The sequence below is a fragment of the Girardinichthys multiradiatus genome, chromosome 20, assembly GCF_021462225.1.
Source record: "Girardinichthys multiradiatus isolate DD_20200921_A chromosome 20, DD_fGirMul_XY1, whole genome shotgun sequence".
Classification (NCBI taxonomy): Eukaryota; Metazoa; Chordata; class Actinopteri; order Cyprinodontiformes; family Goodeidae; genus Girardinichthys; species Girardinichthys multiradiatus.
The window spans coordinates 39,628,040-39,654,695 of NC_061812.1; the positions used below are offsets into that span (position 1 = coordinate 39,628,040).

Genomic DNA, 26,656 nt, shown 5'->3' on the forward strand with positions numbered 1-26,656 from the left:
TTTTCTCATTTCACTTAAGCAACAACTTCTTTCGATTTTCTGCTGTAAGGTCATTTTATGAAATATAATGTATGAGTACACTCAGGCTTTTGATGTGATTTATTTACAACATGTCATCATAATCGTCCCCTTCATTTTCGTGCATTTCTACCTAGTTCAGTGTTGCATATGCCACCATGAACAATACCAGAAATTCTGTAGGAATGGATGTGCGTCATGTTCTTCCGTCAGTGTTCTGAGATGGGTCCCGTCTGATGTCCATCTCTTCTGGTTCGGTATCACCTCCTGTGGATCCTGCTTTAGATAGAGAAAGAGTCCTGCTACCAGAATTAAACTCAGGCTTATCAGTCCTGTCCACAAGTTACAGAGAGCCATTTTATAATTGGGCGCAGATCAGCTGTTTTCTTCACCGGTTTGAGACGCTGGGCCATCTTTGAACCCGGACTTCCTCTGCTACCCCGTCGGTTGATCTGGCTCCTGTAACGGCAAAACTGGCTTACAGTGGCTTTTATGAATCCAGGAAGGCCTCTCTGCTATTTTCAGAACTGTGGGCGTTGTTAGGAGTATTTGAAACGGCCCTTTCCACCAAGGAGTGCTCCAATCCTTCCGGTGGAGTGTCTTAATCAGGACCAGGTCTCCAGGCCTCATTCTGTGGGATAGGAGCAGAGATTATCGGCAGACCACTGGACATTTGTTCTTCTTTTGTCTGCAACATTTTATTCATCCACTCAGCTAATGAAGGTTCCTGTTGTGCTTTCTCTATTTCATTCATGTCAGAGGGCAGAGAAAACGGTCTGCCATGTACTATTTCTTTGAGAATACAAATTCACATCAGCAACTTGGTGTCACGTGATCTCAGACTCAGAATATAGTGGGTGGAGCCATACAATGATGTACAGTAGGTGGCAAATGGAGTAAGACCAGTTTGATTTGGAGTTATTCTCATCCATAATTAACCAGGGATAGGCATTCGGGCCATGGCCTCCCTGTTTCTTCCATTGTTTTCCTTAATCTTTAACTGAAACCCTAATGCATTAGAACTTAGATCTATTAATTTATTTACAAAATGAGTTCCATTATCTGACCTTATAATCTGTGGGATACCATATGTGGGGAAGAAATGTGTCACTAGGTTCATCTATTACAACTAGGCAATATTTCTTCCCCCGTGTTTGCAACAAATTATGCATGATCTGCAAAAATTCTTTGCATAGTCAGAAAAATTTATAGTGTAGCATTAATGCTTTACCAGATGTGACATATTCCCCCCTTGACACGTGGGTCTTCCCAATGTGTCACTGTAGCTGCTGTGTTGTATAAATGTTTTGGGAGGATTGGTTTATCTTCTATCTGATAGATGTCATCTTTTTTCTGTGCTCCTCTCTTTAGCCAGGCCTTTATTTCTGTCTCGGGTGCTGACTGTTGGGCGTCTTTCAGCACGTCCGTGTCTATAAATAGCAGATCTGACATTGTCTCTTTAATAGGTTGAAATGAGTTAGTTCTGTCCCTGATGATGTTTTAAAACCTCTATTTTGCCAAATCTTAGCATGGTGATGTACTGATCCGAAAACGTATTGGCTGTCTGTGTATATAGTAAGTATTTGTCCCTCATGTAATTCACATGCTCTTACTACAGCATATAATTCTGCTGTTTGGGCTGAGCATGTATTGGGTAGAGATTTAGCTTCTATTATCCTATCGATGGTTGTTACTGCATAACCAACTCTATTCTTTCCATATTCATCTTTAGATGCTGAGCCATCTACAAACACAACACATGAATCTGGTATAAGGGTTTGAGAAATGTCTTGCCTGGGTTTGGTGTCTTCTTCAACTTTTGCTTTATAAGAATGTGGTTTTCCATCTTCTGCAGTAGGTATTAGAGTACTTGGATTTAAAGGGCACATCTTTTTAGAGTTATGTTTGGCTGTGATAATAATAGTGATGTCAGTGTGATATGCCTTGCATGTAGCGTCAGGTGCTTCTCTTAATATTCCTGACTTCAACATATCTTGTATTACTGGCTTAGTACCTTCTTCAGCTTCTGGCTTTAAGGGGTATTGGCGGACTAATGGCCTTTTTTCAGATATTAGTTTAACCTTGTATGGTGGGAACCCCTTTATAAGTCCTACATCAGTTGATGATTGGGACCACAGTTCAGGTGGGACAGCAGATAGGGCAGGATGCATGTTGCTCTCTTTGCTCTCAGCTAAGCCCTGTATTTGTCCCTCTGCCTCATCTAAATGTATCCTTGGATGGACTTTGACTATCCACGCCAGAATGAGCTTCCAGATTCCTGTATTAGGATCTACCTTTGACAGTGTCAGTGCTGTTCCTGCAGAGGTTTAAAGCCTCTGTTTTTCCAAATTCTTATTATTCTTTTTTATTATATTTTATAAAGTAAGTCCTTATTACATTTAAAAATGAGATCAATATTTTTGGTAGTTGCTATTATTATAAATAATGCTTGGTTTAGTTCTTATTAAAAATAAAAAATAAAAACTCACTCACTGATGAACACAAAAAAATGAAGGGCATATTATATCTTATAATCTTAGTTTATCTTACCCAGTTTTATAGATACAACATACACTTTCAGTCAGCTTTGTATTTAATTCAAGTAACTAAAGTTTGTTTCAATTAACTAAAGTTTTATCTATTTCAGTCCAGTTCAGTAATTCTGTTAAGGTTAATTTAATCTTATGTTAAGTTTGAGTCTAATTCAATCATTTTGAACCTGACTGGAAAAAGTCTAAACATCTGTTAAAATCTTTTTGTTTTACCATAGAGAACTGACCTAATATTATTATGGTAATGTTGAGGACTCTAATTTTTACATAACATGAAACAGACATTTATTTCACAAAAACAGAAAGTCAAACACAGACATTTGGCCACATGAAAGTTTAAATAACCTGTTTGTAAAAGAATTAGGAAAAATTCAAGACGGGTCTATGAACTTTCTTATGGTTATCAGTATTTTCAGTAGAGGTAGAACCTTTGCCATCTTTAAATGATTTTTTGAAAAAGATTCTGGAAACCTTATTAAGATATAAATTTGGCAAAGATCATCAGAACATCAGACCTTTATTAGCGCTTTTAATGTCCCTCAAAGATGCATTACAATGAAATCAGTCATTCCCATTCACACACATTCACACACTACTTACTTATTTCTCTGTCAGAGTAATTTTTATTTGCAAAGATTTGAACATAATTTGACTTCTATTATTCTTAAAATGCACATTGTTTCCTCATAACCCCTTTTGTTTCCACAAGGTCTGTTTTGAACGCTTCAATTCTTTTTTTTTTATTCACCAAGAATCAATAAGGTGTTCTTAGTGGGTCCACCTTAAAGGTGTTGTCTGTTGGGTGTCATGTTATCATTGTCAGGTCAGTGAGGTTCATAAGTCAGTCAGAACCTTGGTCATTTGTTCTGTGCACATAATGTTTCATAGATCCATCCTATGATTAGTCAGCAAAACTTCCACCTATAGGAGAAAAATTGATTGTTAATGAATGAGCTGCATTTCCTAGGAACACTGTCTTCCTCCTGGATGAGCATCACCTGTTGAAAAACTTTCATCATTGTTTGTTTCACATATTCACTCAGATCTTTATATTATACCAGTAGGTGAAGTTGTTAGTATCTCATGTAGACTGACATATACTGTTGCATTTGGAGAAAATCTCAGATTAAATAAACATAGTTAGAGCTTCAATCCAAGTTCATTTTGTGTCTGCAGACTTTAGCCAATTTTTCTTTTCTTTCTTTTTTTTTTTATACATAAAGAGCAAGATTCAAAACATTTTCAAAAGGCAGATTGTGGCAGAATGTAGACAAAACTGCTTATTGATTGACAAAATAACATTCAAGCACACAATCACCATATTAAAAGGCTCTACTTCTAGAGAATCACTAAACTTCTGGGGTCCGGTTTTGGCCCGCGGACCTTGAGTTTGACACATGCAGGGTAGAGTTACAATTTATTTCAGACCTTTCAGCAGAGACAGGCTTCTGCTGTTTGCAGAAGTTTTATCTTTGTTTTCAGGCAGCTGCATCTCTTTGTCAAGGTCGTTTCACAGAGCTGAAATTTAACTTCTCTCAAAGAGGAAAAATCAAGAATGCACACAATCTGAGCCAAATATGGAATTATTTTCCTGTAAAATGAATCTTTTGCATTTTATCATGATATCGTTGGTAGTATAACACCATAGAATGATTTTTAAAGCACCTGTTTCTCACTAATGCTTGCCTACAAAATCTTTTACTCTCAGATTACTTCTTTAACAACATTCTGTTCTCTCTTCTCTAGTCATTGTTCACTGGGTTGTCCAGTTGGACAGTTTCCATGTTGTCCACATTGTCACCTCCTCTTTTAACTTCCTTTACCACGTCCTCTAAAACCATCTCTTAGTCTTTATAATTTGGGGCTACCTTGGTATTCTAACCTGGGATGGGTGGCAGTCCGCCCCCCCCTTTATTTGTTTTCAGTTAAGCTGAAAGTTTTTTCCTGTGCTTTTCTTAAGGCCTCAGTATTATGGCTATGTCAGTTAAAAGCTGCTCTTATTGTTGTTTTTTTAATTCATCTTTTTGTTTTAATCTGTTTATCAACTGTGTGCACTCAGGGACTGAAAAGTCCCCTTTGAAATTATAATCTGGCAAGGTTTTTTATTGTCTCTTGAATCTTTTGAATGCATAATCTCCAGTTTAAGATCCCCGTGTAGTTTTAGGATTTCAGTGATAATTAAGTTACCTGAAAATCCATATTTTTATGCCATCGTGCACATATTTCTGTTAAATCAGAGCTTTTTCTCTGTTCTTCCCCCATTGTTCTTTGTTATTTTTCTCTTTTTAGTTTTCATTATTGCTAATTTTAGATCCCCTTGTAATTTTAAGACATCCTTTGTATCTAATTTGCCCAAAAACCCATGTTTTTTATTTTTTATTCCATCTATGACAGATCATACCTGCTCCTTTTACATAGTTCTCCATAAACTTTACCTCCCCTTCTAAGTCAATTAGTTTACTTTGTTTCTTCCCCATTATGTTTTATGTTAGTTTAATTATAGTATAAATGTCCCAGATAAAAGGTCACTGGCATGAGACTTTAAGGAGAGGACATTAACACGGCCTTCTACTGCGACTAATTCGCAGCGGTGTTAATTTTCTGGAATGAAATCCGACCTGAATCTCCAAAGTCACCAGTACGTAGTTTTAATCTGGGCAAAAGAAAACACAGGACTAGCAGAATCCTGCTATGATTCTATTAAAATGCTTAGTCCTCCAAACACACACAACACAGTCACACAGTTAGTTTCAGGTACCTTGTAACTTTTCTAAGTTAACTTGGTGTTATTTTATGAGCTCAATTTACTCCGTTCTTTTTACTTTTATAGCGCTTATTCTATTCCCTCGCAGGGGAATAACCCTTAGTCGTTTTATTTGGCCCCCTTCTTGGCGGGGCCCTACCTTAATTTGTCACTATTCCTTTCACGGTGGAATAAAACCATCCCAATGCAGCGTCCTTACCGGCGACGCACTACCAACGACTTTTAAGTACTTTTCTTCTTTTATTTATATAGCGCTTTACTCTATTCCCTCTCAGGGGAATAATCCTCAGTCGTTTTCTTTAATCCCCTTCACGGCGGAATTGTACCAAATTTGTCACTATTCCTTTCACGGTGGAATAAAACCATTCGAATGCAGCGTCCTTACCGGCGACGCACTACCAACGACTGTTAAGTACTTTTCCTATGAACTGTATTTTAAAACTGTCTCACCTCGGAGTTGACTTCTTGGTGACTCTTTGGACCCTGTGAGAGTCACCCCGTGCAGAGGAAGGCAATAACCCACTGGCCAGGTGTGAATTCACACACACCGGGACTTTCAGCCACTCCGGCTAAAGGAGGCTGTGCAGCGGTGCTTCGCTCGACGTCAGGCTTCCCCCACGGATCCCAGAGTCACTGTTAAAGCAAAGAGAAATAAGGTTATTGAATTAATCCGGCTTCGAAGGACCAATAAATGTTAGGTATTATTTAGTCAACTCAGAGGTAAGAACGATACAGTCAGAGTTACTTGTGACAAGGGTAGCCCACTTTGCAGTGAAACTACAAAGTTTTGACACCCTATCTCTTTATTTATATACACAGTTCAACAGACAGTTCAGACAGGGTGTGTGTGTGTGAGACGGAAAGGAGGCTGGTTCACACAGAGATAACAATGATCTCACACACACAGGGAGGAAGGCATAGTGCAGGTGCCTTCCAACCCAAGGTTTTTACATGAGTGATAACAAGTTTTTGCACCCATCCAACAACAGCTTTCTAGGATTTCCTTCTTTCACCTCTGGAACATTGCCAAAATTAGAAATATCCAATCCAGAAATTACAATGAAAAACCAGTCCAGGCATTTGTTACTTCAAGGCTAGACTATTGTAATTATTTACTATCAGGATGTCCACCAAATGCAGTTAAAACCATTCAGCTGATCCAACCTGCTGCAGCAAGAGTTCTGGTAAAAATTAACAAGAGAGATCATATTTCACCTATTTTAGCTTCCCTGTTAAATCCAGAATATAATTTAAAATTCTCCATCTCACAGATAAAGCCCTTAATGATCAAGCTCCAAGATACATCAGGGCCCATATTCACAAAGATTGTCAGAGTCCTCTAAGAGAGCTCCTATCTTAGCCTAAAAATTCCTGCCAAGGACTCCTAGCTTAAGAGGGATTCAGTTCTCTGCTGAGAGCGACTTAGCTAAGAGACGACAAAGATTCCTATCTCAGTGAGGAGGTGTGGTTGATCCCGTTGATAGGTGTGACACCATCTTCTGAGAACTGTGATTGGTTGCTACAAAAAAATAATAATAATACGCTCCTAGTAATCAATGGACAGAAATTAACTGATAATAGAATTTACACTGGATTCAGAACCAGCTCCCACTTTTAGTCCATGAGGCAGACCCCCTGTCTACTTTTAAGGCTAGGCCTAAAACTTTCCTTTTTGATAAAGCTTATAGTTAGAGTGGCTTGTAGTTAGGTTATTCTGAATTATCTCTGTAACTATGCTGCAGTAGGCTTAGGCTGCTGGAGGACATAACGACCCCCCTCACTCTCTCTGCTACATTCTCATACTACTCTCCAATTTTGCATTATTTGCTGTTATTTCAGCTTTTAACTCTATGTTCTGTCTTTGTTTTTATTTCTTCCTAGAAGCTAAACCTGACCTGGCTCTGTGTTTAGTTGTGGCACCTTCCTGGAGGGGGGCATCGTCCAAGCTCCTGCTTCCAACAACGAAATGCTCACCTTGTACAGATGATACACTTTGCCCTGTCTTTCAGTGTTTAACCTGGTCTCTCCTAGACATAGCTACTGGCTGAGCTGTTACTGTGACTAACTGTTTGTTCTCTCTTTCATACTCAAGACTTGAAAACTGGCTCAGAATGTATCTGCTTAGTGGTCTTTCTCTCCTAGATGAAGCCACTAAAGGAGCTATAACCATTAATGTTTTACTTTTCTGAAAGGACTCCTGGATCAGTGCTTCTGTGTTCTTTTTGTGCCTCTGCTCTGTTCTCTCAAACCACCAGTTCGTCGTGGCAGATGACTGCTCACACTGAGCCTGATTCTGGTTCTGCTGGAGGTTTCTTCCTGTTAAAGGGAGTTTTTTTTCTCCACTGTCGCTACATGCATGCTCAGTGTGAGGGTTGCTGCAAAGTCAACGCAAGCGACTGCCCACTGTTGCCACATGCTCATCCAAGGGTGAATGCTGCAAGCCACTGTCTTGATGCAATCTGCTGGGTTTCCTTAGAAGGAAAAACATTTAACCAATTTGAATAATAAACTGATTCTGACTGCACTGTATGATAGTTAGGATTAATAGGAATGTATGCAACTGACTTGAAATCTGTATGATTCAATTGAATTGACTTTGTAAAGTGCCTTGAGACGACGTGTTGAGAATTGGCGCTATATAAACAAAACTGAGTTGATTTGAATATTCTAATCACCTGACTTCAAAGGGCAAATGGTTGCAATGTATTTTTAAGGGGTGTCGGTGGACATAAATTTAATGCAAATTAGGGTCATACTTTTCATACTTTCATTTGAAAAAAAATAATTTGGAAACCATTTATCATCTTACTTTTACTTCACTACCATGCACTTCTTTGTGTTAGTCTATCAAATAAAATCCTAATAAAATACATTAAAGTTTATATTGGTTAAATGAATACATGTGAAACGTTCAATGTAAATATTCAAGCTACTGTATACCTGGGGAAACAGAGGCACAGAGAAATTTGATTTTTTTTCTGAAATATATAAGCAGATTTTTACTTCATATGAAAAGAGGCTATATTGAAAAGTTTACAGGATCTCTTGAGCCAACCCTTTTATTTTCCTATATTTGGACTCACAGACAAAAAATGCAGTCATAGAATGCCATGTGGGTATGCCAATGCACAATTATGGGTGTGCCCATGCAGTTATGAGTTTGCCAGTTCACAGTTGTGGTTACGGCAGAATGTGAGCTTCTGCGGAGGGTCTATGTAGTAATCTGTGCAGCTGCTCCTTGCCCACAATTGTTACAGTAAGAGGGGGCTTAGCTGGTGTTTGATGCTGTTGGTGAACATCTGGTCCTCAGGAGAACCTAAACTTAGCAACCCATGTTGATGTTATTAATGTGCAATTGGAGTTATCCTGATGCTGCTGGAGCAGAAAAGACAGATAGCTGATTTTTTCTTTAAAAATCAGGGATGTGATGATGTATTGTTCGTCTAGTAATTATGAAAGTGACCCACACTGACATTCTTTTAAGAATGATGATCTGTCCAACCTTAATGCTAGCAGAACCTCTGCTGGGCTTGCAGCTTCAGGAGAAAGAGGATTATTGGGCGGCTCAAGGCTGTTTAAGGTTTAATGGGTTTGGCTCAACCCGAGCCACTGATCACAACTTTACATTTAGGTCTCATCTCCATGGTGGCCTCCTGGCTGCACAGTTGTTGCAGGATTGTCAGCCAAACATTGGTAGGAAACCATGTTTCAAAGACCACCACCTCATCAGAGACTCGTGGTTCTGATGTGGTTTTCTTTGGAACTTCAGTTGTTTTTCACAGATTTATTTAAAAGCTCTAACATGTGGCAATCATTAATAATCTACTGTGGTCAGGATGTTCTGAGCACTGGGGCTACTCTGATTTAATAATCCCATTATTAGATGTGGGTTGTTTAGATCCTCGGAGGCTGTGAGGTCATTTCTTAGGAAATTCAGCTCTGCTGGGAGAAAGTCAATGGACCAGTAGAGCTCTAATAAACATTTCACCAGATATGTCTTGATTATTGATTGGGTGAAAAACAAAACGTGGCAACATACAAGTTGTTTACATTAAGTCACTCTTTGCATTTAACCTTTGCTCCTCTGTAAAGCATTCTGTCCACAACATACTCAATGAACCCAATTTAACTTTCCACATCTTCAGCAATCTTGTGCCCCCTATTTGTCTTCAATTTACATCAGAATGTTTCTCAAAAATTACTTATGAGGTTTTAAATGTAGCCGTTTATTTATACAGTATTTAGCGAGCCAATCTCTGGTAGCTCCAAGTGGTTTTAGCTTAACAGGTCTAGGCTCTAAGGAAGTGTAATCCCGCCTAAGGTTTCTTTCAGAGGACTACTTAAAACTAAAATACTGATCCAATTTTAAACCATTGCTCTCTTTTGATGCCAATCCGTTTATGGCATGAAAGGGTAAAAAGATGGCCATTTACAGTCATCCATCTATTTTCTGTACAGGGTCACCGGGGAGCTTGTGCCTATTGCCAGGGGTCTACAAGCGAGAGGCGGGGTAAACCCTGGACAGGTCGCCAATCCATCGCAGGGAAACACAGAGACACAGGACAAACAACCATTTACACACCCATTCACACATAAGGGCAATTTAGAGAGACCAACCCAGAGAAAACCCACACATGCACAGGGAGAACATGCAAACTCCATGCAGAAAGACCCCAGGCCAGGAGCTGAACTCAGGACCCTCTTGCTGCAAGGCAACAGCGCTACCAACTCCATTTACAGTCATGTTCAATAAATTAGAATATATGTTTTGATTAGGTCAGATTAAAAGTAATTTTTGAAAATAACATTTAAGCAGGTATTATACATACTTTTAATTAGGTCCAGATTTCTGTACTAAAAGTTTTTTTATTAGTCTGAGATAATATTCTAGTTTTAAATGTGTTTTCATTAGCATTAAGTAAAAAAATCTAACAGAAATAAAGGCTTGGAAATGTCAGTCTGTGTGTAATCAATCTTCACTTCGTGAATTGAGTCACTCAAAATTACATTTTTCAATTGTATTCTAATCTATTGAATATGATTGTATATTGTAACAACGGCAGGCAGGGTTCCTTCACATTTTTATTTTAAGATTTCATACTTTGCCAGACACAGATATATGGATTTTTCAGCATTTTTTGAAAAGTTCTGTACATTTGAGTGCAAAATATTAACCTTAAATATTTTTGAATAGTATTCAGGTCTTAACTGTAGGTTTCAAAAATAATGACATAGCAAAATGTTGAGATTACCTTCTTATTATCAATGGGGTGTAGTGTCATAGTTCTTGAAACTCTTTTGGCCCACATGTAAGAGAACCCTCAAGAGAAAATAAAGGTTTAAAACGCTTATTGGAGGGCTGAAGGAGTTGACTGGCGGATCTCAGGAAGGGTGTACAGCAGCAGCCTTCTTTGGAGATAAAAGATTAAACTGATGAAGATGATGTTGATGTGAAATAGTAGAATAGAATCTTACTAGTATTTTGCAGCGGGCAGAGTCAAAGAGGGCTGAGTGCAGGCTTGTGTAGTGGGTTGTGTTCCAACAGTAGCTTAGTGGGGGGCGTTGGAGGGTGTGCAGAGGAACGCTGCTCAGCCTCGCCCTCCAGGGAAACTGCAGCTCAGAGAGGGAGAACAGATTACCTCATAGACAACCGCAGATCCCTTACAAAAGGGCCGTTTTACTGCTTTTTTCTACCAAGACCCTGAAATTCTATAGCTTGTCAAGTAAGGACTGGAGTGTCCTAAACATAATGCAGATTCTTTAATTCATAACTTGGGACCTTTGCTACATGTGTTGAGGTTGTAAAAGCTACCACAAAATAGCTGTTTTAGAGATTTTACCCAGAAGAAACACAGGGGCAGTTTAACCTGAATTTACAGTTGTGTAAAGTAAAATGTGAAGGTGGAAGAAAATTTTTAAAATAGAAGAAGGAAGAGAAGACTGGTAATTAAAAAACAAATATGGAAAATTATACAAGCAAATTCCAGACCTTTTTAAGATGTCGTAGGAGCCCTGTATAGTTTAAGTGACAAGAAAAATGTGACACTTTAACCTTTCATTTTCTCCTAAAGTCATGTACACATACAGAATAACCTCTTTATCTACAAGTTCACCTTAATTGGCTAAGAGAGAAAGACAGCATTCATATTGTTAGGTCCACACGCTGGTTTTCTCCGTAGCTGATAAACGATTATGTCACATTTTTCAAATAATAGGCTGTTTCATGCAATAAATAATGGTGTCGCGAAGGTAAGACGCCAGTAAAATCCTCAAACGGTCTGCCCTACCAGATGGGCATGCGCGAGTTCTGAATCTCCATGGCAACAGGAAATAACTGTACTGTTACTGTGGTTAAGGAAACCGAGATTTGTTGCGTTCAACGCTACGCTTGCTTTCAATTTAATTTAAACTAAGGTACGTCGGAGTCGTTTTATTTTATTGTCTTTTTTGTATCAAAGAATAAGAAAAGCAAGCCGTTTGGAAGTTCAGTTTGCGCGTATTAGCTCCAAGATCATGGTGTGGCAGCACTGCTTTAAATAACCTTGTAAAATGCAAAAGAAAGGTCCGAAGCCTCTAATGATCCCCAGAAAACCTCCTGAACAGAAGCCTGCTTTTGTAAGGCACAGAGCTAAACTCCCATCGACCACTGAGTCGGACATTTACTCACCATTGGTTGGTGAGGAAGAGCGTTTTGTCCAGCAGAGTTCCCAGGCCACCTCCACGCTGGAATGTGCTGTTCTGAACTCATCGGAGGGTGAGCATGCTGTATTAGCTCATAAGTGATTGATAAAATGTATGTTTAATGATGCATAGATAAAGTAACAACGTTCCTATTCCTTGAACTTATTTCCAGGTTTCCTTTACTTTAAAGCTACAAACATCACTTTATTTTATTGGGATTTTAATGATACAACTCAAAGTAACCTATAATTATGAGGTGGTGATCCATAGTTTTCCAAATTTGGAGGTTTTCCAAAGTTTTCACAAATGAAAAGTGGTAGGCATTAAGAATGGGCAATTATTGTATGTATTGTTATGGGAGAACAATCTGTTGCGTTGATAATTGTGATTTATTGTAATAACTATTAACTGATGATGTTTGCAAACCCCACAAACTGACAGCATGATTTTGTGTTTTTCACTGTCGGTTCCATGAGATCATCACTAAATGTCGATATGACTGAAAAAATTATTAAATGCAGTCATGTACTGGTTATTGATGGGTTTGCAGGATTCTGCAGGACTGCATGGTTATTTTTGCTGTTGCCTCGCAGCAAGAAAGTCCCGAGGTTACATGTTCTTCCCATGCTGGGTACTCTAGCTTCCTCCCACAGTCCAGTCTGTGAGGCCATGTTAGCATAACTGGCTTCATTGAATTGCCCTCAGGACTTAGTGTGTGAGTGCATGGCTATTTGTCTATGGAGAGCTGTTTCACTCAAAATTAATAAATATAAATAAATACTGCTATTGATAAATTATTGATAAATATTCCATGAAATAAATAAATATCCCCATGAAATAAAACAAAATAATTATGTGAAAAGAACAGACTTGGTGTGTGAGTGCATGGCTATTTGTCTTTGGAGAGCCGTTTCATTATTATGTTTGCCGATGCCTTTGATGGACTGGTGACCTGTCCTGATTGTACCCCACCTCTTACTCAGTGGAACTAGAAACCAGACGAGCCCCCATGACTCTGACAGGGAATAAGCAGGTGTAAATGCACGACAACTGCACTACTTAATGTAACTGTAACTTGTGTTCTCTTCCAGTCCTGCCTTATATTTAGCGCCATCTACTTTCCCATCAACACTGACCAGCCTCCCTGTCCATACTCAATAAAAGTATCGCCACAGAATGATGGTACCACCCCCATGTTTCATGATGGGAATGGTGTGCTCAACATGATGGCCAGTTTTAGTTTTCCGACACATGTGGCGTTTATGCATATATGCCAAAATATTCAGTTTTGGTCTTATTTGACCAAAGCTTATACCTCCACATGTACGTATATACTTATAGATGTATGGCTTTCTTTCAACAATGGATTTCCTTTTGCCTTGTTTGTAATGTTCACGTGTTCCCTTTTCTTTCCACTTCACGATTATATGTTACTTTGTGTTGGTATGTCACAAAATCCTGATAAGGCACATGTCATCCCTCTGTTCATTGAGGTCTAATGGCTACCCTTAGCATCGAATTAAATTCCCTGATGTTAGCCTATAAAGTGCTTCATGGAACGGCTCCTGTCTACTTGAATGCTGCCTCACTCCGATCGTGAAGGGATTGTCGGCTAGCAGTGCCTACACCACGTTCAAGACGATCCAGACTCTTCTTGTGTGTCGTTGCACATCGGTGGAATGACCTACTGAGCTCTACCAGAACAGGGCAGTCCCTGTCTGTCTTCAAGAAACTCATGAACACCCAGGTCTTCAGAGAGCATCTCCTACCCTAGCCCCTCTACTGCACGCTCCGTCTGCTCTCTCTTTCTACACGGTCTCCTCTGACAGACCCTGACCAGTGGTCTTCCTTCTTATTGTTAGCTTCGATATTAACAGCATTGTTATATTGCCATTTGTAAGTCTCTCTGGATAAAAGCATCTTCCAAATACATAAACATCAACAAAACCTTTGGAGTTTGTGGTTGTGGCATGATAAAACATAGAAAAGTTCAAGGGGTCGGAATAGTTTGTAAATCGCTGTACAGATTGTATTTTTCAAATAAGCAGACTGTGATTCTACTAAAACATGTTTGTTGCTGTCTAAAAAAAAAACCTTCTCCACGCTTTTGTCCAGCTGTCAAGACTGCATGGGAAGAGTGCATGGACAACAATCATCATGATAGTGCAGAGCAGTCGGAATCCTCGTATTTCGGTATTGGTGGAGATGTACCTAAAGTTCAAATTCCCTACGAAACCCTCCCTGGCCATGCTGCTCGCCAGTTAGTGGTAGAGAGGTATGAGCTGTTTTTGATGAAGAGTGTTTTTTATTTTACATTGTTTTTCATGAAACTATAATTAAACCTAAGTCATCTCTGTTAACAGACTTCGTAGAGAATACTTGGTTATTGACTTGGAGCAACTTCTGGCAGAAAAAGGCATAGAGCCTAACAGCTTGATGCCAAGACATCTGAACAGTACTGATCCTATATCAGACAATGTGCTATCACCCATCCTTCCACTTGAGGTAAATCCATAGTGTTTCTGCTGCAGTTGCTTTCTGGCAACTATTCCAAATATGTGTACTGTCTCCTATAAAATGTCCATATCTCTCTTGTTCTTATTTGATCTATTTTTATTTTTTTTATTTTATGAGATTTTTGACAATGAGGATTACGACTGCCGGACACCAGAAGACTGGCTTGCTCTGGGCAAAACTGAAGGATCACCTGGTCAAAAGCCTGTTCCTGCCAAAGCCTTGCTGCTTAAAGGTGATAAATTGATTTTTGGGATAAATGTTACTTCCCTACTTTATAGATTTATAGACATTTCTTACTCTTTTTTTCACGTCTTCATTTGTTCATGTCATTTTTTATTCATTTGTCTTCTTCTTTATTCCTAGATGATTCAGGAAGTCCGTGCCCTGAGTACAGCTGGCATTTAGTTGGGGTTCTGGACTACTCTAAAGAAAAATGTCAGTACTTAGTGCAGAAGGCTCTCCATTACAGCAATAAGAAAGATGAGGAAGTAAAACCTATTAAAAAAAGAGGACACAAGAAAAGTAAATCCTTTGTTTTGTTTGTTTTCTTGTGTAGCGTAGTAGCAATACTTAATAAACTGTTGAAACCAGATATTTACAAAAACTATATGAATACAAAATAATATTTTTCTCACTATCTGACTAATCAGACTAAACTTTTCATATTTTGGTATGAATTGTGCATTTGAATTTCAGAACAAAGGAAAAGAAAGTCAGAGTGTACCAACATGGCAGAAAGACCACTCAGAGATTAAAAAGCCATTACTCCCAAAAACATTAAAAAAACAGGTTGTAGTTTGCTGAAGCAATCTGGGACAAAGACCTTAATTTCCATGTTCTGTGGTCTGATGAATCTAAAATAAAATGTTTGGCCATAATGGCCATCATAACATTTAGAGGAAAAAAAGGGGAAGATTGCAAGTCGGAGAAGACAATTCTCACTGTACGTAAGTAAGGGGGTGGTAGTGTAATAATGTGTGGCTCACCTCACAGAATAGATGGCATCCGAACAGACATTGACTCTAAGTATGCCACTAAATTCATTACAAAGCGGCACGAAGACAACAAAGTCAGTGTTCTGGAGCGGCAATCACAAGGCCCTAAATTCAGTGCCAAAGAAAATTTGTGGGCATAGCTGAAAAGGTTTTTGTTAGCAAGGTGGCCCACAAACCTGACTCAGTAAAAATTAGTTCTAACAGGAGAAATGGGCGACAGTTCCAGCAAACTATTGAGATAGGATACTAAAAAATTTGAACCAAGTCATAAGGTTAAAAAGGCAAAAAAAAAAAAAAAAAAAACATCTCCCAAATTCATTCGCTTTTAATTCTGACAGTGAGCAAACAGAAATTATTTTCATCCTTACTGACCTAAAACAATTGAAGGTTTAGTTTGATTTAATGCCAGAGAGTGATGAAAACAAGGTTTTATCTTTATGCACAGCATATGTAAACATTTGTTTTCAGCTGTATTTTTCAGTCAATCAACACTTTGCTTTCACAGAGATGGACCTTTTACATGGAGGCTCTGAGCACTGGGTGCCGAGAATCAGACTGTTATTCAAAGCTGAGGATCCTCGAGTCTTTGCGGAACGAATCGAGTTTGCTGTACGTTTCAGGAAGCGTGCAGAGGTTCAACTCCTGTACAGCACTTCTGTGGACTGCATGCCCATCTGGGAGGGAAATCCGTCCCTCAGCGATGACAGTCTGCGACGCATCAAGATATTTGTCCAGTCAGCTTGTGGCTTTAAGGTGACAATGTGAGTCCCTTCATTGTTGACTTTGTTTTGTGTTTTTCGGACAGCTCGATATGAAGTACACTGTAGAAAAGGGTATAACAAGGCGATGTTTTATGTGCAGATTTGAGAGATGTATAAAAGACTTGGAGAAGGAGGTCAAACTGGAATATGACCGGATTATGAACCGCATGGTGTTTGACAAAATTGTGATGAGCCACCCTGAGGAGTTTTCAGACATCTCTTTGCCACAAAGAGACACAGAGTGCATACTACAAAATGGTAAGGTAGTTTTTTATCGACATGTACCTTGTTTGGTCAAGATTAAGGACATGTAGTGTCAGCCAGAACTCTCAGAACCTAAACACTTACTTCTTTTACTCATACAGGATATGTTCCAGTCCCTCCTTATGACTTTGAAAAGAAGCAAGCTGAATTTGCCCTGAACTCTTTGCTAAACCTACCGGAGGTGATCTGTGTGTTACCTCACATTTTGTCTGAATGCCACAAAATAACAAACATGAGGCTGTTTAACGTGACATTGACCAAACCAATTCGACTGGACGAATTTGAACTTGTCCAGTCTCAAGTTTTCACTGAGGTAATTAAGCACTGAGCGAGTACAGCGACACCTCTTTTCTGCTAATTTCCTGTTAATAATAATAAAAAAAATCAACAATTAATGATTGAAATAAAAATACAACATCAATACAGCAACGATAAATATAAAGCAAACTCTCTGTTAATTCTGAAATTAACAGAGTTAATTTTCTGCAGTTATTTAAACCTCACTTTACACTGTAATTATTTATTCAACAAATAAGAAAGATCGTGAGACAAAATGGAAAAATCAGATACATACAAATGAATCAAAATGAATTTATACAGCCCGTTTCATACAGTCTGGTGTAATGCAAAGAGCTTTACAGAAGTTAAAAGCAGAAGGACATATATAGAACCACAACATATACACAAAAAGATAGATTTAAATTTCTTTCACCAGAAAACCTGTCAAATTCCATATTTTGAGACGTCAAATACTGAGATATTGATAAATAATTTAAATACATTTTTAGAAGGTCAAATATACAGACCTTCTTGCTTATGTTCCTGTTCCTGTTTAATTACATTTAATTGTGCAGAAAATAATATGAATCCAATATGATCAACATAAATTCCAAAATAGTCTGGTTAATGAATAGTAGTCGGAAAATTGGGATAAAAACTGATTTTTGCTTATAATATTTTTATAATTCATAATTTAAAGTGCAAAACTTTGTTTACATTTATTATGTATTTTGCAAAAAAGTGAAAACGTTTTGTTGAGCTTTTTGGAGGATTAATAATCTTTCAGAAAAATAGTTAAATCACAGAATTTGTTGATAGATTAATAAATAAAAGGAACTGTTAGGGTCAAGCCCACCCTTAAAACCCAACGTTTGAAAATACCTTTTGCCACACACATTTTGCATCACATGATAAAAGAAGCACAGAGACCCTTTTAATTTTTCCAGGTAATCCAGTATCTCCAGGAGAAGTGGGTCATCTCACTCAGCAACAGCATCCGCTCCACTAACAATTCCCTTGCCAAGGGAGGCGCTGGGAAGGAGTCTCGCTTCACCATATTTAGACTGATGAAACTCTTGGTCTTCAGAATGAGGAGCTCCTTGCACGACCTTGTTCTAGATTCACTGGATAGCCTGAGCGAGTTTTTTCTGGAAGCTTGTCACAGTGTAATGTCGTGTCCTCCGGATATGGTCTGGGGAAGTGACCTCTTCAGAAGCCCCTACAAGTAAGATAAAGCACAGTTACATGGATGCTCCTTTTTAGTGGTGAAACAATTCGTCTGATGAAAAATTAACATAATACATCCTTAAGGTGCTTTTACTGGTCATATTGATATTCAGTACTTTGTCAGTCATTTTTCTACGTCCTTCTTTATCGAGGCCGAAGAAGAATCCTCTGTTACTTGTGGATCTGGTTTTGGACCAAACTGGGGTTCATTACAGCCCTTCACTAGAAGATTTAGAGACATTAATCGCAAAACTGTTCAAATCTGCTATTTTGGTCACACACAAAGTTCCGCAGCTTTATAAGGTAACCATAAAACACACGTTTCATGTGGATTTGCTTTGAAAATTAAGCTCTTGGCTCTCTCCATGGTGATAATGACATGTGCATGTGTGCCAAAGACATAACTGTTTGGTTCTTGTTCTTACCAGTTTGTGATGAAGAACTTGGTTACCATGGGCAGTTTGCTAATTGAGCCAATGAGTTTCCAGAAGAAAGAAGTAGCAGAGCTGGAGGAAAAAGTCCGGGAGGCTGTGATAAAAACAGCTACTCCTCTTAGGGCCTACGCTGCTGAGTATGAGAAACACTTGGACCTACAAAATTTGGACATTGAAACGTTCAAGTAAGTTTGTTTCCTTTGGTGCCTGGCATAGCTCCACACTTTGCTGCCAGTAATGGTTCAAAATGCTTGGTTCACTGTATCTTTTGCGATTTTTAGATTATCTTTAAACCCAGTATAATCTTGAAAACTATGACAACCAGATACTATGCATGTACTAAGTGCATCCCTGACAGGAGAAAGTTTAAACTTGGACTTTCAAAGTAAAGCTCATAGCTACCCTCCAAAATAAGAGTAACTATTTTCTAGAGGACATTTTAACAACTGAAGGATTCAAATTCCCGATGGGCCAAAACCACTGATTACGATTGCTGGTAACCTTCAGATTTAAAGCAGATTAATATTTCATGCATTAAATCAGGAGTGTCCAAAGTGCGTTCCAGAGGCCATATGATTGGTGGCCCTTGGATTAATAGTGCGTGGCTCCCGGATCTGATGCACGTGGACACTTTTCAACAAAGAGTTAGCTTCCAGTTATGTTTGCAACTGTACATTTTGATAATACACAGGGTAAATGTCTTAATCAAAGGTTATGTTATATCCAGAAGGACGTCTACAATTGACATCAACACTTTTATTTGACCAGATTCCCTTTTATTTGCTTTTCATGAGGTAAAAAACACATTTGGGAAAGTTTTGGCACCCTATGCCTAACTGCCATTTCTGCCTGGCACATTGCTCTCTAAAACTTTTGTTGAACATATATGCTTCAACTTATTCAGTCCAAATTTGCTGCAGTTATAATGAAGATGTGGATTAATGCAACCTGGGGGTTCTCCTAGGAATTCCAAAGGATTTCCATAGTGTTTTGCAATGTTCATTTAGAAAAAACATTTGGCGAGGCTCAAAAATGTTTCTTTTTTCTTTGTTTAATCACAAATAAATCAGACATAGTAACAGTTACAATAGTGGTTCCACTGGAAAAATATTCTTTTATGTCTTACCTTTACGCAGATACCAAACATTTGCATGTAGGCCTTATAACTGTGGAGTTAGACTTGATTTATTTAAGGTATGTAATTTCAGGCGGAAATTGCTCTAAAATCCCTTTTGAAGAACAGACTAAAAAAATACTAACGGAACTAAACCAGGAAAAGGGTTACTTTGACCTTTTAAAAAAAAAAAGAACGTAAAATATTCTTCAAAATAAAAGCTGTAATACTCCATAGAACAGATTATTGCAAAAGCAGATTTCACATAAATAATGTAAGTAAATTAGTGATAAAACATTTTTTTTCTAAATTAACACTTACATAATATGGTATCTTTTGTAATTACAAAAGGAGGTTCTAGGCTCCTTGTGGACCTAAGCCTGGAATGAAAATAGATCCTGTTTGGGCTGCATACTCAGAGATAATTTTCAAAATAAAAGTCTTGTTGTTTTATGGGTTAGATTATGAAGAGAGTTGTTTCCAAATTTCCAGTGACTCTAAAGAACAATGTTAATTAATTTGTTTGTCACCGTTCGGCATTTGATAGCTTAAACATTTTGCACAAGTTGCAGGCAACATCAGATTTTCCTCTGCACCTTTCTTGTTATTTTTATTATTTGACACAATTCAGTCTTACACAAAATGAACTCTGTGGCTCACTGTATGGTCATATTTATTTCTGGTTTGGCACTGAATGAAATGATTATTTCCTCTGAATGATGAGTTGTTATTTCCTCTATGCTTCAGGTCTCATAATGCAGAGCAGACCTCTGAAGAGGTGAAGACACAGGTCAAACAACATCTTAAAGAAATGGAAAAGCTTGAATACTCCCTGCCTTCTTCCATTGTTATTGGTCCCTTTTTTGTCTGTGTGGGGGCAGTACGACAGTCACTCATCAGAAAGCGAAAGTCTTTGGCCAACGCCCTCTTGGAGAATCTTGCTCTAATGCTACGCAAGCAGATTGAAAGTGTAAGTCGTTTGTTGGGAGGCCAGAAACCCTAACCCTGTGGTGTGTGGACTTCGCTGCACTGCCACTACTAAATAGCACGTGGGATTTTCTGTTTTCAGGCAAGCGAAAAGTGTAACATTATAAGCAGAGCGCTACAGGAGAAACCCAACAGCATTGAGGAACTGACTGAAAAAAGGGAATGGATGAAGCAAATCCCAGAGCAACTTAAGAGTTACACGGTACAAAATTCAACAACTAAGTGGATATTATAACATTTCTACGTATTATAATAATAATAATATCTTAAGTTTTACACAAATAACATCTGCAACCTGTCGACAACAGGAACATCTTGCCAAAATTTTGTTGGATCTTGAGGTTCTGGTAGAATTTTACTACAGTTTTTCAAACGAGGATGTTAACAGAAAGTAAGTGTATATTCATTATCTCCAACAATATGTATCAACGTTGCAGGGTTTATACGCAGTCTTGAAAAGTATGGAAAAGTTCTGAGTTTGAGTTTTAGCATTTTTACAGATCTGGATAAGTATGAGAAATGAACGTAGAGGAAGGTAAAACAACTGCTTAATCAGACTTTACTTCCTGTCATGTGGTCCACGTGATAAACAGAAGCTCCTCCAACCCGAACAGTTTAACGTCGGCTTTTATATACCAAATATGTATCTGTCCATCCATCCATCTCCCTCAGTTAGCTGTGAATTGTTTTTGCTTTGGTCATGTCATTTAGCTTTCCGTTCCATTCTAAGATTGAACTGTCAAGTTATTGGTACTGTTGCGGGGGCTTATTTGTGCAGGTGGAACGCTATTTGGTGGCCACAAAGGATAATGTACCAGATGGAGATGGTAACCATCCAGCATGAAGAGGATGAGAAGTGCTTCCACGAGATCCAACTAGCAGACCGAAACAAATTTGAGGAGCAACTTGACTCTTTGAAGGTGTTTCCTGTCTTTTTATAAATGTCAATACATTTCTATTCCATATGAAAGAAGTATTATCCTGATGAGGTCTGGATAATTTTCTGGTTACTTCTTCCCCATAAAACACATGGAAACTTGTGGTTGTAACGTGCCAAAGTTTAGAAAAAACATTTGAGGGGTGTAAATATTTTTGCACCACACTGTACATGTCTGACAGTGGTCAGTGTCGCATTCAGCTAATTATATTGATTTGGTTCTCATTTTATATACAACTGTTTATAGAATACCATTGTTGAGTTTGCGAGATATGACGACATTGATCTTGCCCATGAGATGGCTAACAAGGCAAAGGGCACAAGAACACAACTCAAGCAGTGCCAAACCTTGGCGCTAACCTACAACGCCAGAGAGCGTCTGCTTGGTTTACCAGTCTCCAACGTGGGTGCATGAAAGTTCTTAAATCACTCAATGAATTTACAGCAGGGAGTACTTGGTTTTCTCCTTTTTTTTTAGCTGCAAATTATGAATGCTTATTACAGTTCGATTGCCTGCAAAACCTGATTAAGGACTTCCGGCCCTTTGAAGAGCTCTGGACCACCACCTCTGACTGGCTACGTTGGAATGAAAGCTGGCTTAATGACCCATTGTCTTCAATCGACCCTGAGCAGCTTGAGCGTATTTTCACGGCTGCCCAAAAAACAATGAGCAATTGTATTGAACAGTTCAAGGGAAATCCTGGTTGGTAACTCAATTATTACCTTAGAAAACCTGCCAAAAGTAAAAAGTGATCGTTAACTTGACTGTTTTTATTTTGTGTGTGTCCTGGGATGCTCTGTTGTCAACACAATATTAGATGTCCAAATAGTGGCAAGTGTAATGCTTGGCAAGATGGAGAAATTCCAGCCGTTCTACCTTCTGATTCAGTGCCTGAGGAACCCGGGAATGAAGAGCCACCACTGGGAGATGATTTCACAATGCGTTAACACCAAAGTTATACCAAAAGCAAACATGAATCTTAATCGCTACTTGGAGCTTGGCCTTCAGCACCACTTGGATGAAATATCTCGCGTGGCCGAGACTGCTGGGAAAGAATACAGCATTGAACAGGTGCTAGATACAGTGATCCACAGTTTTTATTATGTAATCTCTGTAAATTGTTGTCAAATTGACAAAATTAAAAGGTTTAAATTCATTTGTTGGCATTGTGCAATATGACAGGAGAGCTACTGTCATGGTATAAAAGACTGAACTTTCAGTTTTTGTTTGTGCATAACTTGACTAAAGTCAAAGTTACACGTCTCTCTCCACCTTCTCACCTAGGCTCTGGAAAAGATGGAAAAAGAATGGGCGACAGTTGTCTGTGATGTGTTTCCCTACAAGGACACAGAAACGTTCATCCTGAAGGTCCCAGATGAGATATTCCATTTGCTGGATGACCATATTGTCAAAACTCAGAACATGTCCTTCTCCCCTGTCAAAAAATTCTTTGAGGGGCGCCTTAGCAACTGGGAGAGAAAGCTCAGACTAACTCAAGTACACACGTAAACAAACATTAGATTCACAAGATTGTTCCTGTGTCTCATCTTCTATTGCTGCCATCTTCTGTTAATACAGGAGGTGCTGGAAGAGTGGCTGTCATGCCAGCATGCTTGGCTGACCTTGGAGCCCATCTTTAGTTCTGATGATGTCAAACAGCAGCTGAAGCAAAGAAGAACATACGAGCATTTAGAGCAACGTTGGAAAAGTGTCATGAGCATTGACTTTAGTGATCAAAATGTCTGTGCTTTTACGTTTCGCATTTTTGAAAGCAGGGCTAAACATATAGTACACTAACTTGGCACCAATGGCAATAATGAACAAGTGCATTTGTGTTCATTTTTAGGTGATTGAATTGTGCCAGAATGTTCAGCTACTAAACAAACTGAAGCGCTGCAATGTGTTTTTGGAAAATGCTCAGAAAGGTCTCTGTGACTACTTGGAGAAAAAAAGAAGCTCCTTTCCAAGGTAAGAGCGATGAGGGGGTGGTTGTATATAAATATAAAACATGGAAAGTGTCTCTCAGGTAGAGTGAAGCAATACATTTGTTTTCTTGGATGTTTCTGCAACTTGTAGAAGTTTTGATGCTCCTTCATCTTTTTCACATTTTGTCACATGACAACAACAAACTTCAGTGTATTTGTGAGGATTATCAGTGATAGGCCAATTGTACTATATTGTTCCACACTGACTGCTAAACATACCACTGACACTGTGTATATAACCTCTGTATGCAGGTTTTTCTTTCTATCAGATGTTGAGCTTCTGGAGATCTTGTCCCAGTCCAAAGATCCCACTGCTGTTCAACTGCAACTGCACAAATGCTTTGGGAACATTTCACAGGTTTGCTTTGGCTGGATGATTCTTCAAGTACCCCTCATATAGTATATAACAGGAAAATGAATAGAAGCTAAGTCCTCCATTTGTCTTTAGCTGCAGTTTCAGTCAGACCTACAGATCACACACATGTATTCCAAAGAGGAGGAACAGGTCAAACTATCCCTGCCAGTAGCACCAGTTGGGAATGTGGACATCTGGCTGAGGGCTTTAGAAAAGTCTATGAAGGCCACCCTGAGGGATAGCATTGAGAGTGCTCTCAAAGTTTATTCGGAGGTTAGTCGACTTTTTTGTTGTATCTCACCAGATATTACATTTTTTCCCCACATGAAATTGAAGGCTTATTTTAAAAGCTCCATATGTGTGTTTTTTTGCCTCAGCAACCTCATGTTGAGTGGGTGTTATCATGGCCTGGTCAAGTGGTGATAGCTAGCTTTCAGGTTTTCTGGACTGCTGAGGTGTCTGAAGCTTTGGAGAAGGGAGACTTGACTAATCTTCATCCCCGGCTACAGAATCAGGTTTGCCGGCGCTAAAACTACATACCAGTTTGATTAGCCACAGTTTGTTGAATAAAGTTCATACATTTTCATGCACAGCTCAACTGAACAGTGTGCACCCTCGATTAGACAGTTTCCTACAATCCTAACCTTTTTGTCGTTCTGTTTGTGAAGCTTGGTGACTTAGTGCAGCTAATGAGAGGACATCACTCTAAGATGCAGCAAGCTGTGTTGTCCTCCCTTATTGTGATAGGAGTCCATACAAAGGATGTAATTTCCAAACTGGTGGAGCAGGAGGTTTCAACCATCAATGACTTTGAGTGGATCAGCCAGCTAAGGTTATCAGTTTGCTTTATTTACTTAACAAAAAATAAATTTTTACCCCCTGATATTGTTGCTTATTATATGTTTGACTATTATATTTATCAAATACTTGTTGCAGATATTACTGGACAAAAGAGGACCTGTACATACGAGATATGAATGCAGAATTCTTATATGGATATGAATATCTTGGCAACTCTCGTCGCCTGGTCATCACCCCACTCTCTGAGAGGTACAGTAGTGCTTAAGTATGATGGGGTTTGTTTATTTAAAAAAAATAAAAATAATAATAAAATAAGTATGATGGTTTACTGGTGCTTTTTGCTTGTTATGGAGTACATCCACTGAATACCTACTTCTGGCTCTTTTAGGTGCTACCTCACCCTTACAGGAGCACTAAATCTCAAGCTTGGGGGTGGACTTGCAGGCCCAGCAGGTGCAGGAAAGACAGAAACCATTAAAGATCTCGGAAAGGCTTTGGCCATCCACACCGTAGTTTTCAACTGCTCCGATCAGCTCAATACCTTTGCAGTGGGAAAGTTTCTTAAAGGGGTAGCCAGGTAAAAACTTGTCAGTTGCAAAAAACATCATGAAAAAGCTTGACACGTGCTGTCATTCATGTAAGATGTCCTATCTGTTTTTGTGCTACAGCTCAGGCGCTTGGGCTTGCTTGGATGACATTGTTCACATTGCTGTGGAGGTTCTCTCTGTTCTGGCACAACAGATCTCCACAATACAAAAGGCCCAGCAGCAACAGGCAAGCACTGGATAATTCACATTCTACTGCCTATTAGAATCACATTTTGCTCATACCTGTGCTCTGCATATAAGAGATTTACCAATCATGCTTGTCCTGGCCAATGAAAATCTCCTTTTTTTCAGGTCTGACCTGCCAATTTTGATTTTTATCAATGATGATGTTTATTTTACAGACTGTAACACATGAATGAGAAAGAAATAGCAGTAGATTTTTTGATAGAGGTAGTCATTTTAAAATGAAGGAATTACAAAATTAGCCCCAATACGCATCAAAACAAATGTCCCTAACCTTTATCTGATTTTTATGAAACTCAATAAAGTGCGTCAATGTACATTAGGTTGCTTGATTCATTTATAGACCAAAAATGGCGAAAGTTCTCAGTTTTGATCCATTTAAGGAATCGGAGATAAGCAGATTTTTCAGTAACTGACTTGCTGATCACTGATCAGAGCCGATCAGGGAAAAACTGCCCGATTCCGATGTTGTTTCAGTGATTGGTTCATCTCTGTATCTTTGATAAGTTCTTTATTTGATTCTTGTCAAAACTGAACAGAGAATATTGTTAGTCATTTGTTTGGAAGTCAAGCAAAAAAACAAGCTCTAATAGAAAAGTGAATGTTTTTTCCTAGGCCGATCATTTTGTGTTTGAGGGAGTGGAGATTCCTCTTGTCCCTTCTTGTGCCATATTCTTCACCATGAACTCGAGTCGTGCTGCTTGCACAGAAATGCCTGCCAATCTAAAGGTATGAAATAATGATTTAAATCCAAATAACTTTGCAACACTAAGGAAAAAGTAGGTGGGATTCAACAAATAGCTCAACATCTCCTGCAGGCCCTGTTCCGCCCTGTGTCCATGATGATCCCTGAATATGCTGTGATCGCTGAGATCTCCTTGTATTCGTTAGGCTTCACTAATGCCAAAGCCCTCTCCAAGAAGATTGATGCGTTTTTCAGGCTCTCATTGGAACAATCAGGTTCTCAGGTAGAAGTTTTGAAGAGATGTGTTGATTACGTTTTATATACACTGAAAAATAATAATTTTCTGTTGGGTAATCTTTGAGGAAAAAGAAATATATATTTTTGTTTTAATCTAAAGGATCAGTATAATTTGGGAATAAGAGCTGTAAAGACTGTGATCTCTGTAGCTGGAAACCTGAGGAGGGACAACCCCAACATGAATGAGGTTTGATGTTTTTTTTCTTTTGTG

The 26,656-nt window shown here is 38.7% G+C and overlaps 2 protein-coding genes across 7 annotated transcripts in view; one reads left to right on the forward strand and one right to left on the reverse strand.

Moving 5' to 3' along the window:
* The window catches only part of si:dkey-202e22.2 (netrin-4), a 32,788-nt gene extending 21,200 nt beyond the window's left edge, over positions 1 to 11,588 (reverse strand). For 2 of the 3 annotated variants that reach the window (XM_047348836.1, XM_047348835.1), the window contains exons 1-3: positions 11,448 to 11,588; positions 11,324 to 11,346; positions 10,810 to 10,944 (exon numbers count right to left, since the gene is read on the reverse strand). The gene's annotated coding sequence lies outside the window, so the exon portion shown is untranslated. Of the gene's footprint in view, positions 1 to 10,586; positions 10,655 to 10,809; positions 10,945 to 11,323; positions 11,347 to 11,447 lie in introns of all 3 variants that reach the window. The other variant, XM_047348834.1, reaches the window with a different exon arrangement.
* Positions 11,589 to 11,739: 151 nt separating this feature from the next.
* Positions 11,740 to 26,656, forward strand: part of dnah1 (dynein, axonemal, heavy chain 1) — a 50,360-nt gene continuing 35,443 nt past the window's right edge. For 2 of the 4 annotated variants that reach the window (XM_047348828.1, XM_047348829.1), the window contains exons 1-31: positions 11,746 to 12,088; positions 14,131 to 14,290; positions 14,379 to 14,520; positions 14,650 to 14,764; positions 14,896 to 15,054; positions 16,033 to 16,288; positions 16,389 to 16,546; positions 16,654 to 16,865; positions 17,779 to 18,056; positions 18,211 to 18,361; positions 18,487 to 18,677; positions 20,354 to 20,576; positions 20,676 to 20,795; positions 20,902 to 20,984; positions 21,372 to 21,513; positions 21,778 to 21,933; positions 22,035 to 22,233; positions 22,349 to 22,602; positions 22,816 to 23,028; positions 23,110 to 23,271; positions 23,378 to 23,499; positions 23,769 to 23,874; positions 23,965 to 24,144; positions 24,249 to 24,386; positions 24,540 to 24,703; positions 24,808 to 24,921; positions 25,061 to 25,249; positions 25,341 to 25,446; positions 26,079 to 26,192; positions 26,282 to 26,431; positions 26,546 to 26,632. In XM_047348828.1, the coding sequence (XP_047204784.1) occupies positions 11,884 to 12,088; positions 14,131 to 14,290; positions 14,379 to 14,520; positions 14,650 to 14,764; positions 14,896 to 15,054; positions 16,033 to 16,288; positions 16,389 to 16,546; positions 16,654 to 16,865; positions 17,779 to 18,056; positions 18,211 to 18,361; positions 18,487 to 18,677; positions 20,354 to 20,576; positions 20,676 to 20,795; positions 20,902 to 20,984; positions 21,372 to 21,513; positions 21,778 to 21,933; positions 22,035 to 22,233; positions 22,349 to 22,602; positions 22,816 to 23,028; positions 23,110 to 23,271; positions 23,378 to 23,499; positions 23,769 to 23,874; positions 23,965 to 24,144; positions 24,249 to 24,386; positions 24,540 to 24,703; positions 24,808 to 24,921; positions 25,061 to 25,249; positions 25,341 to 25,446; positions 26,079 to 26,192; positions 26,282 to 26,431; positions 26,546 to 26,632 (5,049 nt within the window). In that variant the 5' untranslated portion in view covers positions 11,746 to 11,883. Of the gene's footprint in view, positions 12,089 to 14,130; positions 14,291 to 14,378; positions 14,521 to 14,649; positions 14,765 to 14,895; positions 15,055 to 16,032; positions 16,289 to 16,388; positions 16,547 to 16,653; positions 16,866 to 17,778; positions 18,057 to 18,210; positions 18,362 to 18,486; positions 18,678 to 20,353; positions 20,577 to 20,675; positions 20,796 to 20,901; positions 20,985 to 21,371; positions 21,514 to 21,777; positions 21,934 to 22,034; positions 22,234 to 22,348; positions 22,603 to 22,815; positions 23,029 to 23,109; positions 23,272 to 23,377; positions 23,500 to 23,768; positions 23,875 to 23,964; positions 24,145 to 24,248; positions 24,387 to 24,539; positions 24,704 to 24,807; positions 24,922 to 25,060; positions 25,250 to 25,340; positions 25,447 to 26,078; positions 26,193 to 26,281; positions 26,432 to 26,545; positions 26,633 to 26,656 lie in introns of all 4 variants that reach the window. The other 2 variants (XM_047348832.1, XM_047348830.1) reach the window with 2 other exon arrangements.